Genomic DNA, 16,774 nt, shown 5'->3' with positions numbered 1-16,774 from the left:
CAATATCACCCGCCCCAACACGGAGGCATTTATTTAAGACAGGTGTCTATTTTTGTCAATTCATTTGAGGATAAATTGTCTTAAGTTACTTATGAAAAAAAAAAAAATCTAGCATTTTTGTATTTTTTTCTGAATGCTTCAGCATTTTGAGGAAGGATGGATTGCAATGTTACATTTCTCAAATCTAATTTGATATATTTTCTAATACCAGTGAATTTATCCATTCAGTCTTTCAGCATTTTTCTTCGTTATGCTAATTTGAAGGGCTGCCATTTTTGGGCTAATATTTGACTCTTTCTTCTAGTATATTTTAAATAAATTTTCGGACATTTTTCAATTTTTTAATTAAATGTTTTTGGATTTGATCCAAAATGTTTTTTTTTCTACACTAAATGTTATTTTTTTCCAAATTTTCCATGTGATATCTTTTCTATAATTCTTTGAACATATTTTTTTTTTCTAAGGGGAAAAAAGGAAGCATTTATCTAAGGGGGGGATTTATTTTTGTCAAACTATAATTGTCACAAATTGTATTTAGTTGCCAAAAATTTTAGGGATGGTCAATAAAATACATAAAAACATTAGATCACTGAATTATTTTTCATAATGTTTTTCAAGTGTCAAAAAGTATAGGGGGCACAAGGAATCAGTTTCTCTAATTGATGTACATTACTGAGTTGTCACTAACGACATGTTGATTATGTGGCACTTTTGTAAACAACCAAGCAAACAAAATGGTGGGGGCACGCCACCCCCCACCCTGTCCCTCATCACTCCGGTCTCCAGAGTCTGAACAGGAAGGGGCCCCCATGCGCTCCCACAGGGGCTCAGGTAGGACCCCCAACCAAATCCCCATCCGCCTGCCACAGGAGGAGGGGGGGGGGACGGGGGCGCCCACAGGGGCTCACATCCGCCCCGGGCACCACACAGAAAAGACCACATGCCCCGCCCCGCCATTCTAATCATTAGAGGTGCTAATTAAAACATTTGTTTGGCTCACAAAAATTCCCATTGGCAGACAACTTGACCCTCAGTGCCTCCCCTCCATTAATATTTGATGACATATTGATTGACCAATAAATGAATACATTATTAAAAATAAACTGGTTGTGTTTAGGATAATTGTTCATATGTATGTGTGTGTGTGTGCGTGCGTGTCCAGAAACGTCTGAGCTCCCTCCTGATTGGTCCTCATTGTCTCTTTGAAGTGGAGCACTGAGCGAGATGAACACAGTTCCAATATTTGTCCTCCCACAATTTCTTTCCTCCTCTTGCTTGCCTACAACCCCCCCCCCCATAAAAAAAAACCAAACAAATTTACTCTGGAGGGAGAAATGTAAATCCCGCAGCGGTGTAGTACAAATGTTTGGATGGATTTTGGACTGCAGTAGGTCAGGTACCAAGAGGATAAAATGAGTCGTGTGAGTGGTCATCCTCAGTAAAAATCACCGCCACAATCTTCAGCGAGTAGGACGTGTCACAAAATGGTGACCAACGCCCGTCCCGATTTCAGGTTATATGAGTAGATCGTTTATTCAATGTTTTTTCTTGTACTTGAAAAAAGCAGCAAGTTGACCCATGTGGGGGGGGGGTGTCACCCTCAGGAAAATGTGAGCATCCCACAACACCACATCACAAATGTACATCCCAGGTTTTTTTTCTATATTATTTTGTTTCACAAAAAAATAAGTTGTGTCGAAAGTCATGTGGGTGGTTATTCTGAGGTAAATGAATCGCTTACATTGTTCAGCGACAAAGCCGCCCCACAACATGGTGACAAATGTACCCTCCACAGTATTTTCTATACATTTTTGTGTAAAAAAACAACCCAAAAAACAGTAAATTGTGCAGAAAGAGAAAAAGCTTTGTCAGTCTTGTTTCGTAGACTTCCTTAGGTAGATGTTTCCACTACCTCCCAGTCCTAATCAGGTAAGACGACTGACTATATAATGACAAAAGTACGTCCCACAGCACGTTTTGTAGGACTTTTCTGTATAGTTCAAAAACAGTAAGTCACTTAAAAGAGGAAAAGAGGAATTGTTTTAGTATTCACGCCAAGGTAGATGTGTCCGCTATCCTCCACAATCCACAGCGACTACGCCATCCAGCAAAATGGTAAGAAACGTACATCCCACAGCTTACATTTCATGTTTAAAGAAACAATACCAACAGACCAACAGTATGTTGGGTAGAAAAAGTTCTGATGTATTTAGTTGTCTTCATTGGGTAAATGCATCTTCTATCCCACAATCCATAGCAACTAGGCCATCCCACAACATGGTGACAAATGTACATCCCACAGCATGTTTTCTCACATTTTTTGTTTGTTTTCTGTGTATTTAAAAAACAGAAAATCATGCAGAAAGAGGAAAAGTTTAGTGGTGTTTTGTGGTCATTCTCAGCTAGATGTGTCGGATATTCCCAAATCCTCGGCAAAGAAGGCGCCACACAACATGGTGGCACAGGAAGTAAAAAAACAAACAAAAAAACAACAACAAAAAAACAAAATCTTCCCACAAGCACAGAGAGGAATGTTGAGAAAAAAATAATCATCTTCAGCGCTTCTCTCAGCCCAAAAGCCAGTGTGTGCGGCTTAGTGTGTGTGTGTGTGTTGGGGAGGGAGATATTGGGGTGGGGGCATGGTGCTGTCAATCACACGTCTCCTGGTCCCGCCCCCCTCATTAGGAAGGTAAACAATAAAGAGAGGAGATGAGAGACGTGAGTAGAGCGGGGCAGGCTGGGTAAGCAGACACCCGCCAACCAACACAACACCCCGCAGACATTATGCAAACCCCCCCCCCCCACACCCAACACACACATGCACACGCACACACATCAACCCCGCCCCTCACGGAGAGGCTCCACGTAGGGGAAAACCTTGCCCACTGCTGGCACGGTGGCTGCATATTCAGATTAAGTCTGGCCATGCACGCCGCTGGTAACCATGTGAGTCGGCACAAGGCACACAAGAATGCGCTGGTCCAATCCCCGTGAACCCCCCCAGGCCTGTATGTAACCCCCCTGCACCCCCCCCCCCTTCCAATGCATTCATCTGAGAGAGGAGTGCTCCAAACAAGTGAGGAGACGTTGATCTTTGCTTCATAAGAAGCGAGGACTCGTTTTTTTTCTTCCGTCGCTTTAGTGTCTCCCCGCCTCGCAGATGCTGGCTAAAAAGTCCAAATGGAAGGCAACCGTGGGGTAAAATGTGTCGGCGGTGAAGAAGAAGTAGACGCAAAAGTTGTCAGCTTTGACTTGACCCTACTGTTGCTTTAAAATGAAATGTACATGGCAAAGCAACAGGTGGCGCGCCAACTCATTCTAGCCAATCACAAGCTAGAAGCCTTTTCCAGTTGAGACATAGTAAGGCAAATTTGAGGAAAAAGGGAATATTGAAATGAAAATAATTAATCTCCAAAGTTTGTGAATTGATGTATTTCTTTTTTTAATGTGATAAATAAAATCAGGAGAAAAAAAACAACTTTTTCCCACAACATAATCTGGGTCCTCAAATTCGAGGAAAAGGGGATAATAGATATAGATAGATAATAAAATCATGTATCTCCAAATTTGGGGATTTTAAATTACTTTTGTGACAAAACAACAAAAACAACAACCATACTTTGGGTATATACTGTACATAAAAACATCTTTTAAAAAGCTTGTTACTCGATTGTTTTTAACGTTCATCCAAACCATGAAGAATCTTTTTGTGCCGTAAAGTAAATAATAAAAAAAAATATATATATATTTTAAAAACTTACAAACCTTGGAGTTCCATGTAGCAACCTGACAAGATTTTTTCCAAAAATGCTGAGTGTGGTATCAGATTTTTTGCAATGCGACCGCAGCCTGAACGGCCAGGTCGCATATATCCGACATTGATGTCATCCGGATGCAATCCGAAATGTGCTCGGCGTGGGCGGAGGGAAAGTGCTGGCAGCGGGGAGATCGACTCAGCAAAGTTGTTTTGAGTGTCAGTATTGACTATATTTGACTAATTTAATCCCACTTGAAACATAAAGTGGACATTTATGGTGATAGTAGGAATTCAGCCACGGCTCAAGTTGTCGAGAGCTCTTGTGCACTTCGTCTCGCACCAGCAACACAAATTAGTGCAAAAAGGCAATGAAAGACGACGTAAATCATCTCAATGTCTGAACAAAACACGACAGTTGTCGTTGGCTAAGCGCTAGCAGCGTAGCAGGAAAACGCTCTCATTTCATAAACTGAACACACACACCAAATAGAAACGTGGCTACATCCCCTCCGAAAGAGTCGGCGACATCATGAAAACTCGCCGATGTGATCGCATTCCACAGTGAAGCTAATCAATGGAGGCCAAGGCGCCGCCCCCGTGCCTTACAAAAGCCCAAATAGATTTACAAACTGTGTGTCTGTGTGTGTGTGTGCGCGGGGATAAGCTCCTGCATAGGATTACATATTGATTTTAAACATATAAAAAAAAAAGCTTATCATATCAAAGCGTAACAGGAAAAACTCCAGGACCCGACTATGCATAAATCCCTTTTAGATGCTGAGAGGGCGCCCGCTTTACAACACACACGCTTGCACGTGCACACGCACACACATCGGCGTGACACACACATACACACATACACAAGCGGAGGTGTGAATGTGTAAGCAGATAAAGAGGCCATAGTGGATCAATTTTGTGGCGGTGAGATGAGAGCGTGGCATACAGATGGCATTTCCCCGTCTGGCATCCCACCAACACAAACACACACACAAGCGCGCGCACACACGTTATCAACAACAACAACAAAATGTCTATCTGCACGCCTCCCCAAACATGTCATTCGGCTCACTACATAAGCATTTGCTTGGTGTTTACCGTATTCCCTCAAATAATAGCCCTAACTCAAATAGTCAGCATGCCCCCAATGAACACAGATCAACACCCCCCTCAAAGAGATGCTTTCCTTTTTCCCATTACGAAAGAAAAACAACAGGAAGTGTAATGGTCTCAGCTCACAGATGCTATTGTTCAAGGATATTAAAGCGTCAACTTCTGCTCGGTTGCAAATGAAAACAGCAGCACATTACAGTGTTGTCACGCCACAATGTTGTGTCCGTGCTTATTGTTCTGTGTGTCTTATCGTATTCCGCGCAATGTGCATCAGTTACCCACTTAAAATGGCACCCACAACGTTTACTGCTGAGCCTGTTTGAACTCTGATGTTAACCGAAACAGCAGCACTGTAAACCGACTCGCATGGACTCCAGCATGTCGCAAAGCTCACTTTTAAAGATGATCTTACATGGACACGACGTCATTAGCATTCCAGCGTTATCTATTATCTCAGTCATTATGTTCCTATGTCACTTATTTCTTCCTTGTAATCCCTCAGTCCTAGTCCTTTTTATTTCAAATATTTACTAGCTGAAACCTAAAGTACGATTCAAAACATCGGATGAACAAAAATTGTTTGGATGTTGCAATAATTATAAACCCTGAAACAACTCACGTTGTTTGGAATTTCCTTCCAAGATATCTCTCTCCAATAAAAGATGATTCAATATGTACATCCACATATTTTCAAGTGGAAAGATTCGACTTGGTTCGATTCAAGGCATTCACATCTTTTAAATCAAAACCGACTTTCTGGCCCAAATCAATTTTTGTTACACTCCAAGTCACGATGACATTAAAGGTACAAGTGTTTTTAGTTTAGTGCAAATTAAACCTGTAAGTGAAGGCACAACTATATTTAAAAAAAATGTGCACATAAAGCCCTCCACCATCTGCAGTTGAGTAAATAAATGCTGTAGACGACTATTTGCTGGAATACGCTTTGTGTGTATCACTGTTAGTTTATCTCAGACAGGTGTGTGTGTTCGTGCAAGTCTCAGTTCTGTGAGTGTGTGTGCATGCGTGTGTGTGTGCGTGTGTGATGAACTGGTCAACCTAATCGACAATCACTCTCACGCCTGGCCGTCGCTCAATGGGCCTGACCAAGCACCAAATAAGAGTTACTGACACACACACACACACACACGCACGCACACGCACCTTTGAGTGACGCCGTCGACAAAGCGGCTCGATACCGATAACTCAAACGGAAGCCAGCGTGGCGTGCTCTCTCGCTCCTGCTCGACTATGCATGTCTGCCCCCCCCTCCCCTCCGTCGCCCCCCCCCCCTCCCCGCTGCTCTCGTGCTAATTACAATTGATTTATGATGGCGCAGGTAGCTTATCAGTGAAATGACAATGGTCGCGCGGAGGCTGTCGAGGGGAGTGGCGGTCTTATGGCAGGGCGGGGTGGTCAAAGTCGAATAGCAAAATCAATTAGCATTGATTGGCCAAAGGTTCATTTTGCCAAAGAGGACGCCGTCGAAGGGGATTAAACTTTCCCCCGGACCCTCCCACCTCCACTTGCCTCCCGACAACTTTGATGCGACACAATGGCGGCGGGACGCTTAACGCGCTTTGGATAATACAAAAGTGCAGCGCGGCTCTGCAATCAGGCATCGGCTAGTTGGGCCTAGGTGGCGGCGGAAACAGATAGCATTGATCAAGTAGATCAGCCAGTGAAATCCCTGGCAGGAGCACGGTCTGTCTAATCCTCATCCACACAATTAACATCAAGCTCATTAAACACACAACACAAAGAACAGCCAAGTGCGCATTTTAACACGCAATAAAACCCTTCAGCTTCTTCATAAAAACAGGACTGATGGAATGTGAGGATTGTTGTGCACTCTGCTTCTCAGTGTCGGTTTAAGTAGCAGTTATTTCAAACTTCAGAATTACAGAAATTCTAGGGGCGCAAGTGGGGTGTTTAGGGGGAGCGCACTGTAGATAGGCAAATGTAAATGTTTACATTTCCACAAATTTTTACCACGTTACGAATAAATGGGCTGAAGTGTTGAGCAGGGGTTTGTCAGCAACAAAATATATTTAAGATAAAAGAAACAAAAATTGCAAATTTACTGGTTGCACTTGCGTGAGTAGATAAAAACTTTACCTGGACTACCTCAATTTTTAGGGGCAAAATGCCACCATTTATGGGCAGACTGGGACCATGACGCTATGTTTTTTTTTTTAATCTCTCTATTTATTGTCTAGTTAGACATTATACTTCACCAGGGAGGGCAATACACAGTTTTAAGTCTCTTTTATGAAGAATTGTTCATTATTTTCCAAACTGCTGCTGAGTTTACTGCCCCCATACAGTGCTTCAATCTCCCAATTGTCGCTCACAAGTCAAAGCAAACAATCGGCCGAACGATGGCTCATATTTTAAAAACCTCCTAAATCAGGTCACTTGTAACTCAAGGCACCACTGTAGTGTAAAACCTACACTCATTTCCAGTAGCCTATTTATGATATTTCCCATTAAGCGAGTGGATTTCCGTTACACATGAAATTGAACATTTTCTTGTTCAAATACACAAAGTTTAATTGTCTTTTGTTTTGTGTCTGATTTACAGTAACCGTCAACTGGGAGTGACAAAGATGCACGCACTCTTCTTTAGAGAACTTTGTGAGTTAAGAGTGAGAACAGGCGCTAAAGGAATACTTAAAAAAACTCTTTTAATCAGCGTTTTAAGGTTCTAAGAAGTGATAATGTGTGTGGGATGGATACAATTATATAAAAAAAACAGTCTCTCTACATTGCTGATATCCACGGACTGCAAATGATTGCGGACCGTATCAATATTGTTTGACAAGATACAACTCTAACCCTGAGCCTTGTCGTCAGTGTGCATTCCGAGTGGCAGCCCAGGTCTGCATGTGTGTGCGTGTTACCTTCGATGGCCAGCATGGCTCTGAGCTCTCTGTTGAGCAGTTCGAAGCGTCTCTCCAGGTCGTGCTCCTTCTCCCTGCAGGCGGGAGGGAGGAGCAAAGTTCATCAATATGGTAATGACTAAATCATTACGGCAGGACGCCCACATAAATAAACATCGATTGCCCCACTCGCCGGAACCTTCTCACACTTTTAATCTAGTGCCGCACACACATACACACACCCTTCTGTGCGTCTGTGTGTGTGAAATGACATCACGGCAGGTGTGTGTGTGTGTGTGTGTGTGGCAAATTCAATTCTTTCCTCTTTCAGCCATATTAAAAAATGAGCCCTAATAGAATTTGTCCTTGACGCTCGTCTTTCCCGCACAAAGAGGGACCACAAAGGCCTCATAATAAGCCCTTCTGTCAATTGGCCACTTTAAACGTCCCTCTCTCCCCCCCCCCCCCAACTCTTTGCTCGTGATATAATGTGATTAGGAATACTTCAATCTCGCCGCTCGCATGCTTCCACATCTGCGCAAACGTGTGTGTGGACCAGCTGAGCACACACACATGCACAAAACATACCTTGTATACATACACAGACACTAGCAAAAGACATACATATGATGTGCACATTGTACTTGCTCTCTCATTGATTTCATGTCAATCAATGAGAGAGAGTACACGATGTGAACGTACAGCAGAGAGAGTTGGTTCTGTCTCCTGATGAGGGCGTTCTTCTTGTTGACCAGCATGAACCACTCCTGCATCATGGCTTCCTCCTCCTCCTTGTTGTTGCCTGCATGCACGCACCCGCACACAAACAAAAACACACACACACACACACACACGTTAAAAATGCAAAAGCATGGAGGAAGGTACAGTACATGTTACCTTTTTGATGCCGAGCAATAATACTGTTGTATTTTCTTAATGCATTTTTCGAGCTTCTTATTTTTTCCATAGAGATGAAAAACAATAAGATACCCGCCAACCCCGGGGTGTACTGAATCTTACAAAAGTTGTAATTTGCCCGTACATGTCTGTATAATCTTACACATCATTTTCGAATGGCTACTGTCACGTGATCGGAAATCAGCTTAAAAAACCCTTGTCCCCCTCTGACGTGTGCTATTGGGCTACCCATTTTCGACAACGTGCTACAGCCCCGATCCTGGAGGCAACTCCGGCCTTGGAGAAAGTTCTCCCCTGCGTCTCCCGACTGTGGCCAACTTTACAAGACATTTAATTACATTAAATTAAAGGTGGTTGTAATGGATAAGAGTTTCTTGTTTTATGAGAGTCAGAATAAGTTTTAGTGTAAAATGTGTTGAACTTAACCTTTAACAAAGGATTTCTATATTAGGGGTGGAACCGCTCTCAAAATCCATGGTTGTTTATATCTCGGCTTTAGCTATGTCTTCGAGGGTGATGCTAGCGCATTATGAATCCAACTTGAGAAAAACATGCATCACGGCAATATGATTGACCAGAGCGTTGCTGGAAAGTTATGACTAATCATGATGCATCGCCTTAACCATGGGCGCTGCCATCTTGGTTTAGCGCTCCTGAGGGGGGAAAAAAAAAGTAAGGGTTGTGCGAAACAGGCCGACCGGTACGCAAATGAACTGAACACTTAAATGTGATGTATTACTTGTTTCAAGGTATTTGATACGTGCCAGTTTTATAGTCCTCTTACAACCATACTTGTCCATACCACATTCATGAAGAAATATGATCCACTATTGGTATTTATTTTGAGCTTTTTTTTGTGTGTTTGTTTTCTTTATAACAGTGCCGCAAAGTTTTTAATTTTATTTTATGTTGGCACATTCTATCAAATTGCTTTGGTGGTCCGCATGTGGCCCACAACCCACAGCTTGGGTACTTTTAAAATCTCTTTAAACAGTGTGTTTTAAGATGACGAACTATAGAGGCCATTATATCATAGGTCTTAATATTTTTCGGACTTTGTCTCAAATAATTAAGACGCTGGCTTTTCAGGGGTGATACAAAATGGTGTGTGTGTGTACACTGGCGCTGGTGTGATGTCATTCCATTACGGACGGCAGGCAACGAAAGCGACGCGTCGGGACTTAGCACCATGGTGGATTACTGTAGTCAACTTTCAAACGGATGCCGGCAACGGAATAAAGGCGGGTCGGTGTGCCCGCCTGCGAGTCCAATAAAACAAGCAAATAATCACGGCAAATATTAAGCTCCTGTGACATTGTGCCGGTCTGCGAGACGACCACCACGGGGGATTAGAAATACATCTCCCCACCACACAATGCCTGCCAAGCAGAAGCTGCTTTTTATTTGAGGGAGGAGGCGAGGAAAGACGAAGAGACAATTTGAGGATGTCAGAGAACTCAGATGAAACTCAAAACAGTGACTTCATAATTCTATTGAATACTGATGACATATAGCCGTATTTTACGGACAATTAAGCGGTAGGTGTTTTATTGGTACAATAGATATGGTTTTTAAACCTAATAATAGTACAGTAATGATGACATTCATGGTATTTTTTACTACTGTCAATTGTATGCGAGTAGGGAAATGCTAAGAGACATGAGATGCCCCCCGTCATTCATTGACTTCCATGTTGGCGCTCAAGACATTGCGCATCCATGCTTGGCATGCTATCAGACTTACTACTTGTTATTTCTCAGTCCAAGGCATTTACGCGCCATGTTTGATCAAGAAAATGAACGACTGATGGCCACAGTTACGCTGCTATCATGGCGGCCATGACAGTGAGAAGCACACACAGATACCATCGGACACATACACATTTACACACCCAAGATACAAGTGATACACGCAAGGCAACACGTCACCTATCTGATTGCGTCTGTTGTTTGGCGAGTGGATTCGGTGACAGGAACAAGTGCCCTCGGTTAGAAGGAGGATGGTCCTAGCTCAGTGCATCTCGCGAGCCGCTTGGCAAACCCAACACAAAGAAAAAAAGAGCCTGCCCTACAATACTAAAATGTGACTATGATAAACATCTTGGCTACAAAGACAGAAGACAGCCTGAGGCAGGTTAATAATGTCATCGGATGATCTCATAAGCCAGAATTAGAAACCACAAAAAACAGACCACATTCAATACATCAACGTGCTAACAAACAATAAAAAGAAAAGAGGCCCCCAGGGCAAGTTTACGAGATGTTGATTTTAATTATACACGAACTTTAATTTCCAAGATTTCGCAACGTGTGTGTTATTGAAATAACCTACATTACAAGCATAAATGCTAGCAGTATAAATAAAGAATTGTACAAATGCATGTCGTCATTAGATATGCACAGAGACTACATGGGAAGACATAAAAGCTCACTCAATAGCCTCGTTACCGTAAACGTTAGTCGGAAGCGCTCGAGTGAGCCAAACGAGATGATTTACAACCTGCCTCCACTTCGCTTGGGGGGTGGTTCCCCCCCCTTGAATTACCTGTCTCATTATTATTGTCACTAGCGCCATTATCAAAACGCACCTCCACATTAGGCAGATGAAGAGCTGGGCCACACTTCAGGTAATTAATATCGCGGAGAAGAAGGCCTCGCTCACCTGCCGACACCCCCCTCTCTAAAAGCCATTTCATTAGCCGGCCCGTTAGGGTACAAGCCCCGGGAACAAAGGCCTCGTTTACGATCGCCTCAGCTCAACGGGGAGCCCCCCGCAGGATGCCCGTGGCTTGGTGTGTGAGTGTAAAGAGAGGCGAGGAGAGGCTATCCCCGCTCATAATCTCAGCACAAAAGGCATCATCCTATTAACGACGTGATCTGGTGCTACACGGGGGGCGGGCTTTTATTATGAAGGTGAGTGGCTGATATAGGGAGCCTTGGTTATTAGCTCCGGGACAAGGGCAGGTATGGAGGAGCAGAAGAAGAGACCCCACGCTAGGGAGCCCCCCCCCCCCACACACACACATAGTCCTCACCATTCATCAGCTCACTCGGCCTTTTGGGGGACGCTTTCTATTTGGATTCAATGACACGACAAGAGAGATTCCTCAAACAAACACGGGACAGCAGCGGGAACGCTCGCTGGGAATAACATCCACCTGGGAGAGAGCATGTCGAGATGATGCCGACCCTCAAAGGCCTTTTTTATATGACCCTGGACCATCATAAGATTATTTCCACCAATGCTTATTGTCATTTAACTTTCCCGTTCATTACGGCTATGCAGGAAATACCGTACAAGCGTGCACTGTAAATCGGCCCAAGTAACTGGCCAATCAAATGGTTTCCTTCAGAGCAGCTTTTGTGAGAGGAGTGAAAGAGTGTGAGGGCAAGGCGGACAAGCGATGAGGAAAACAAGAAAATGTGTGGGATTACGTGTTGCAATGTGAAAGTAGCAAAATCCTGCCTTTGCTGGGTTCTGTGTGAAAGACGCAAAATAAATGTTCTAATTCACTGAGACCTTTTCAAAAATCTCCGCTTGAAGTGTTTTGATGTACATAGCAACTAAGCCTGGGATGATACACGTATGGAGAAGTCGGTTTTTTTCGACCAAGAAAAATTTTCTCTGAGAGATCATTTCGGCCACAATTTTTTTCTCTCCTCAGATAAATGTCAATCCAGATACAGCGAGGGGGGAAACACGGCTAGCGCAACCTCCTTTAGGTCAGCAATATGGAAGCATTGTGGCTACCTGGTTGAGACGGAAATCTCATAGTTGACAAGACTCAGACTATACGACGCAAGTGCCCCAAGAAACTTTTCCGAGACACCTCACAAATAAATAAATAAATAAATATGCATATAGATAGCGAAAATATCCTTTATTATATTCATTGATTTAAGAATACTTTGTGTACCATGGTTTCAGAAATCAAAACACAAATCGTATTTCAACTTTGGTGTATTGTTACAGTCCTGGTAGCAACCGAAACCCGGCCTACAGCCGAAAGACAACTTTGAGGGACACTAACACTCTTTCAAACGCAGGGGATACTTGACACACACACTTGCACGCACACACACGCACGCACTCATCTCGGCCGTCCTCCATTCTGCTCCTCTACCGCATCAAAAAAGGCGGCGATGACCCGGTGGTGTAGCTTATTAACCCCTCCATCAGCTCTTATCAGCCAATGAATAGCTCCGTCATCTGGCCCTCCTCATCCTCACCTTCTTCCCTAACGTCAACGTTTTTTTTCCCAGGCCCATCGCCAACGCTTTTTCTTTTCCAGGCCCGTAATATAACATACACACACACATCATTTTAAAGCACACAGAAATACACACGGACAAAAAAAAAAAAAAAATCAAGGAAGGGGAGGGAGTGCAATGGCGTCATTCTCCGGAGCCTCCTCGATTGTTGCGGACCAGAAAACATCAACAGCTGAATTGCTGAATGGCAGATCTCTCCTCTCCTGAGCTTTGAAGGCATTAAGAGCCCTCCTCTCCTCCTCAATGTGCCGCTTTAAATGCTTTTCCTCTCTTCTTTGCCTCTTTTTTTGTCAAGCAGGGGCCACCCAGCAGAAGGCAACTGATGCAAAACAGTGCAGTAATCCCCCCTCTCCCACCGCCATCCATCCCTCACACAGTAGCTATTCACCGTTGGATTTAGTTCGTGTACAGTGAACCTCGGCTACATCACAAATTTTTAAGCGATTGCTTGTTACAGGTTTTTAAAATACAAGGCAAAATTTTAGTGTTGCGTGCCTTCAGTGTAGTACCACGTAAAATTAACGTAACTTCCACACTAATTTCCGTTAGCTTCCTACAGGGTTTCTCTTTGTATGTTGGTAAGATTTCCGGAAACAAAATGATATGCTTTGACATTTAATTCCATTATGTTTGTTCCATGTCTCAGTTTTACAGTACATTTAAAATAACAGATTTACGTGTGTTTTAATTAGTTCAAAAACCCTGCGAAGCGAATTCAGAGATTTGTTTTCCAAATACATTACACATGTTTGAAGATAATTGCTTAAAACGTGCAGACACTAAGAACTGTCTCATACTCATTTGTGGATCTGAAATGTTAAACTGTTCATCACCATTTCAGTTTCCCAAATAGGGTATTTGGCACATGGCTAAAATGGCTGCGCGATGCACTTCGGGGCCCTGCATGAGTCAACCAAACCAAACTAAATACCAACTTGAGCTACTTCGTTCGCACCAGCAGTTATCCGGCACAATTGCAACGTGCAGTTAGCTAGCTAGCTAAGCCTTCATTGCGAAAATATATTTTCCCCTCGGATAGTCTGCTAGCAAGGTCGCTTTAGATTGCCTCGCTGTCGATCGTGAGCGCACGTCACGCAGAGAAAGACGAGAGAGCGAGGACGGGTAGAAAACAAAAACATTTCTTTAGATTTGTTTCAATGGTGTATGGGAGTGGTAAAAATAAATAAATAAATAAATAAATAAAGCCTTTCTTTATAGTGGATTTTCACAAGGTGGGTCTGGAACATATCCCCATTGATCAACGGGGGTTTACTTACTTATTTGTTCGGCTGACTGTGTCCAAGCTGGGCAGGACACAAGCGTGTCTCCTTAACCCGTTCTTTGCAAATTTCTGTCATTTTTGCCAAAGTATCAGACGGCGTTTAGCCCTAAAAACATGTTTCAACATCCCTGCCCGCAACCCGGCTTAATGCTGGTGTTACGGGATGCCTGTTGATAAGCAGTGGCTCGGCGGGGCTAAGCAAAGGCTAAGCCAGGTACTTTAGCTCCCCCGAGTGTGCGTATTTACACACACGGTGAGGTGTGAAGCTTGCCGGGGGAGCTTAGACGACGGGGGTGTGGGTGTTTAGGTTGACGGAGAGTTGACTTAGGCTTCTGTCAACTTTAGCTGCCCCGGCTGCGGCGTTAATTGGCGGAGGCTTAGCGCAAACGTTTTAGCGGTGGGCTAAACGTGTCGGGCCCGCAGTGTCGTGTTTCGGACAGGGACAGCACGTGGATTTTATTAAGCCTCTTTCCCCACACACGGCAGGTCTTTTTTGTTTGTGTTGATGTGTTGACATGAGGGGACTGAGTCAATCTTTGGAGGTGGTATCAGACCTACAAGAGGCGGGGCAACTTCTGTGTTTAAGTGCCGCTAGAAAAATAAGCCCTTGACACCAGTTTCACCGATCAACACAAATTTGATGGACAGGTCAATAAAAATATATTATAAATAGATTTAATTTGAAGCAGACATTCTGAGGCAAATTACAGGGCTAGAAACACTTAGCCCCCAAAATTAGTTTCGCTGATCATCATGAAATGAAAAAAACGGGGTGTAAGGGCCTTTTTCATCAATGCTCCCAGCTTTAATTGAGCTTGATGTTACTTTAGTTTAGCACCAACAGCTCCAGTCACAGCCAAGCCCAATTTTGTGAATGAGGGAGCGAGTGAGTGTCACAGCGATAACACCCTGAGGAGGACCCCCGCCCCCTCCACTCGCTGACGGACAGCTACAATCTTTTTAGCATAAGTAGCTCCGCCTGCTCCATTAGCCACCATGTGTGTGTGTCGGGGTGTGTGTGTGTGTGTGAAAGGGGAGAGAGAGTGGGGGTGCAAGCTTGACCCCCCCTGGGGTAGATGTTAGAACAAATTTGAGGGGTGTCATATTACACGCCTGGTGACATTGAGGAAGGAGGGGGACTGATGATGAAATGCTTAATGAATTAATCTGCGACGGTAAGCTAACAACATTAGTCATCGTCCTTTTATTTCCTGTGTTGGTGAGTAAGTAGAGGTGGCAAAGGAACACTCTGTACTCAGGTGGAAGCATAGATACTTAAAAAAAGACCGGTAATAGTACAATTACTTATTCAACTCAAGTAGAATTTGAAGAATTTGAAAAGTACTGAAGTGTAAAGGTCACGTTTTTAATTGATAACATGGCACAATAGTGTTAAATTTTTTTTAAAAAAACAAAAAAAATAAAAAAATAAAAAATGTCGTGCCTGTCCTGTGTTTTATTTCTCCCTGTAAGACCCCCCAGATCTCAATTAAGTCTATTTTAGGTTGTGTTTTCATCTGCAGATGTTGAAAAAAGTAACAAGAAGTGATGTTTCATACGTGTTTTCAGACCGATACCAATTTCAGCATTCCCCAATACCACTAGAACATAAGTGTCAAACTCGTGTCCTCAAGGGCCGCTTTCCAACATGTTTTCCATCTCTCCTTGCTGCAACATACCTGATTCAAATCATCAGCTCATCTGCAAGCTCTGAAGGAGCCTGATACTATCCTGATCATTTGAAACAGGTGTGTTTCAGCAGGGGGAATTGGAAAACATGCAAGAAAGCGGCCCTTCAGGACCAGAGCTTGACACCTGTGCACTAGAACTATGGAATTATGATATATAACATTTCAATTGACACAATGACAGATAATTGTGAAAAAAATTGATTCCGATTTTTTTTTTGCCTTAGGTATCGGTGGCTGGTATCATCATCCTTCAAGAGTGCCTGATACTTTGAAATAAGGCCAAAATCAGCCTGATACAGACACCTGCGCATCCTGAGTAACAAAGTACGTAGTACAGTATAAAGTACAGGTATCTGTTTGCAAATGTCAGGATTAAAAGTAAACAGTCGTCTGAAAAATGAATACTCAAGTAAAGAATATATAGCAGGAAAAAAAATCTACTTAACCCTGTGGGTTTTATCTAGGCCATTTTTTCCACATCGCTTTCTTTTCTTTTTCTTTTTTAACTATTTCAGTTGTGTTAGTGCAAATGTATTGAAACTCCCCAAGGATTGGGACTGATTTCTGTTTGATTTCCCACTTCAGATTTTTAAATGTTATCGATAATATACTGTTTGCATCAGTTGTATCTTTTGGCTCAAGGGTTACTGGTCAATTGAAACCCATGAAAATGGCATGTTTGTTTTATTTTTTATTCCTTTCTACTTCCTGGATTGACTCATACAATTTGGGTAAAATGGGTTTCTCACGAGGCTCAACAATTGAAAATATGTACATTTTTTGTTTTCTACTAAACTACATCACTTGTCAGTTTTGGGACTAGGGATAATTTTTTGAAACCAACACATTGTGCAAACAAAGTG

At 43.0% G+C, this 16,774-nt stretch overlaps 1 protein-coding gene across 3 annotated transcripts in view; it reads right to left on the bottom strand.

The window, feature by feature from the left end:
- Window positions 1-16,774, bottom strand: part of ehbp1 (EH domain binding protein 1) — a 122,023-nt gene that overhangs the window by 2,463 nt on the left and 102,786 nt on the right. For all 3 annotated transcript variants that reach the window (XM_086044938.1, XM_086044940.1, XM_086044939.1), the window contains 2 exons: window positions 8,452-8,551; window positions 7,771-7,844 (listed from right to left, as the gene is read on the bottom strand). In XM_086044938.1, coding sequence (XP_085901064.1) covers window positions 7,771-7,844; window positions 8,452-8,551 — 174 coding nt within the window. The remainder of the gene's footprint in view (window positions 1-7,770; window positions 7,845-8,451; window positions 8,552-16,774) is intronic.

Source organism: Filicampus tigris, chromosome 11 (genome assembly GCF_054856515.1).
Source record: "Filicampus tigris isolate MCC_2025a chromosome 11, RoL_Ftig_1.0, whole genome shotgun sequence".
NCBI lineage: Eukaryota > Metazoa > Chordata > Actinopteri > Syngnathiformes > Syngnathidae > Filicampus > Filicampus tigris.
Note: the sequence above shows the minus strand (reverse complement) of the source record. Positions and strands in the feature narration are given on the sequence as shown.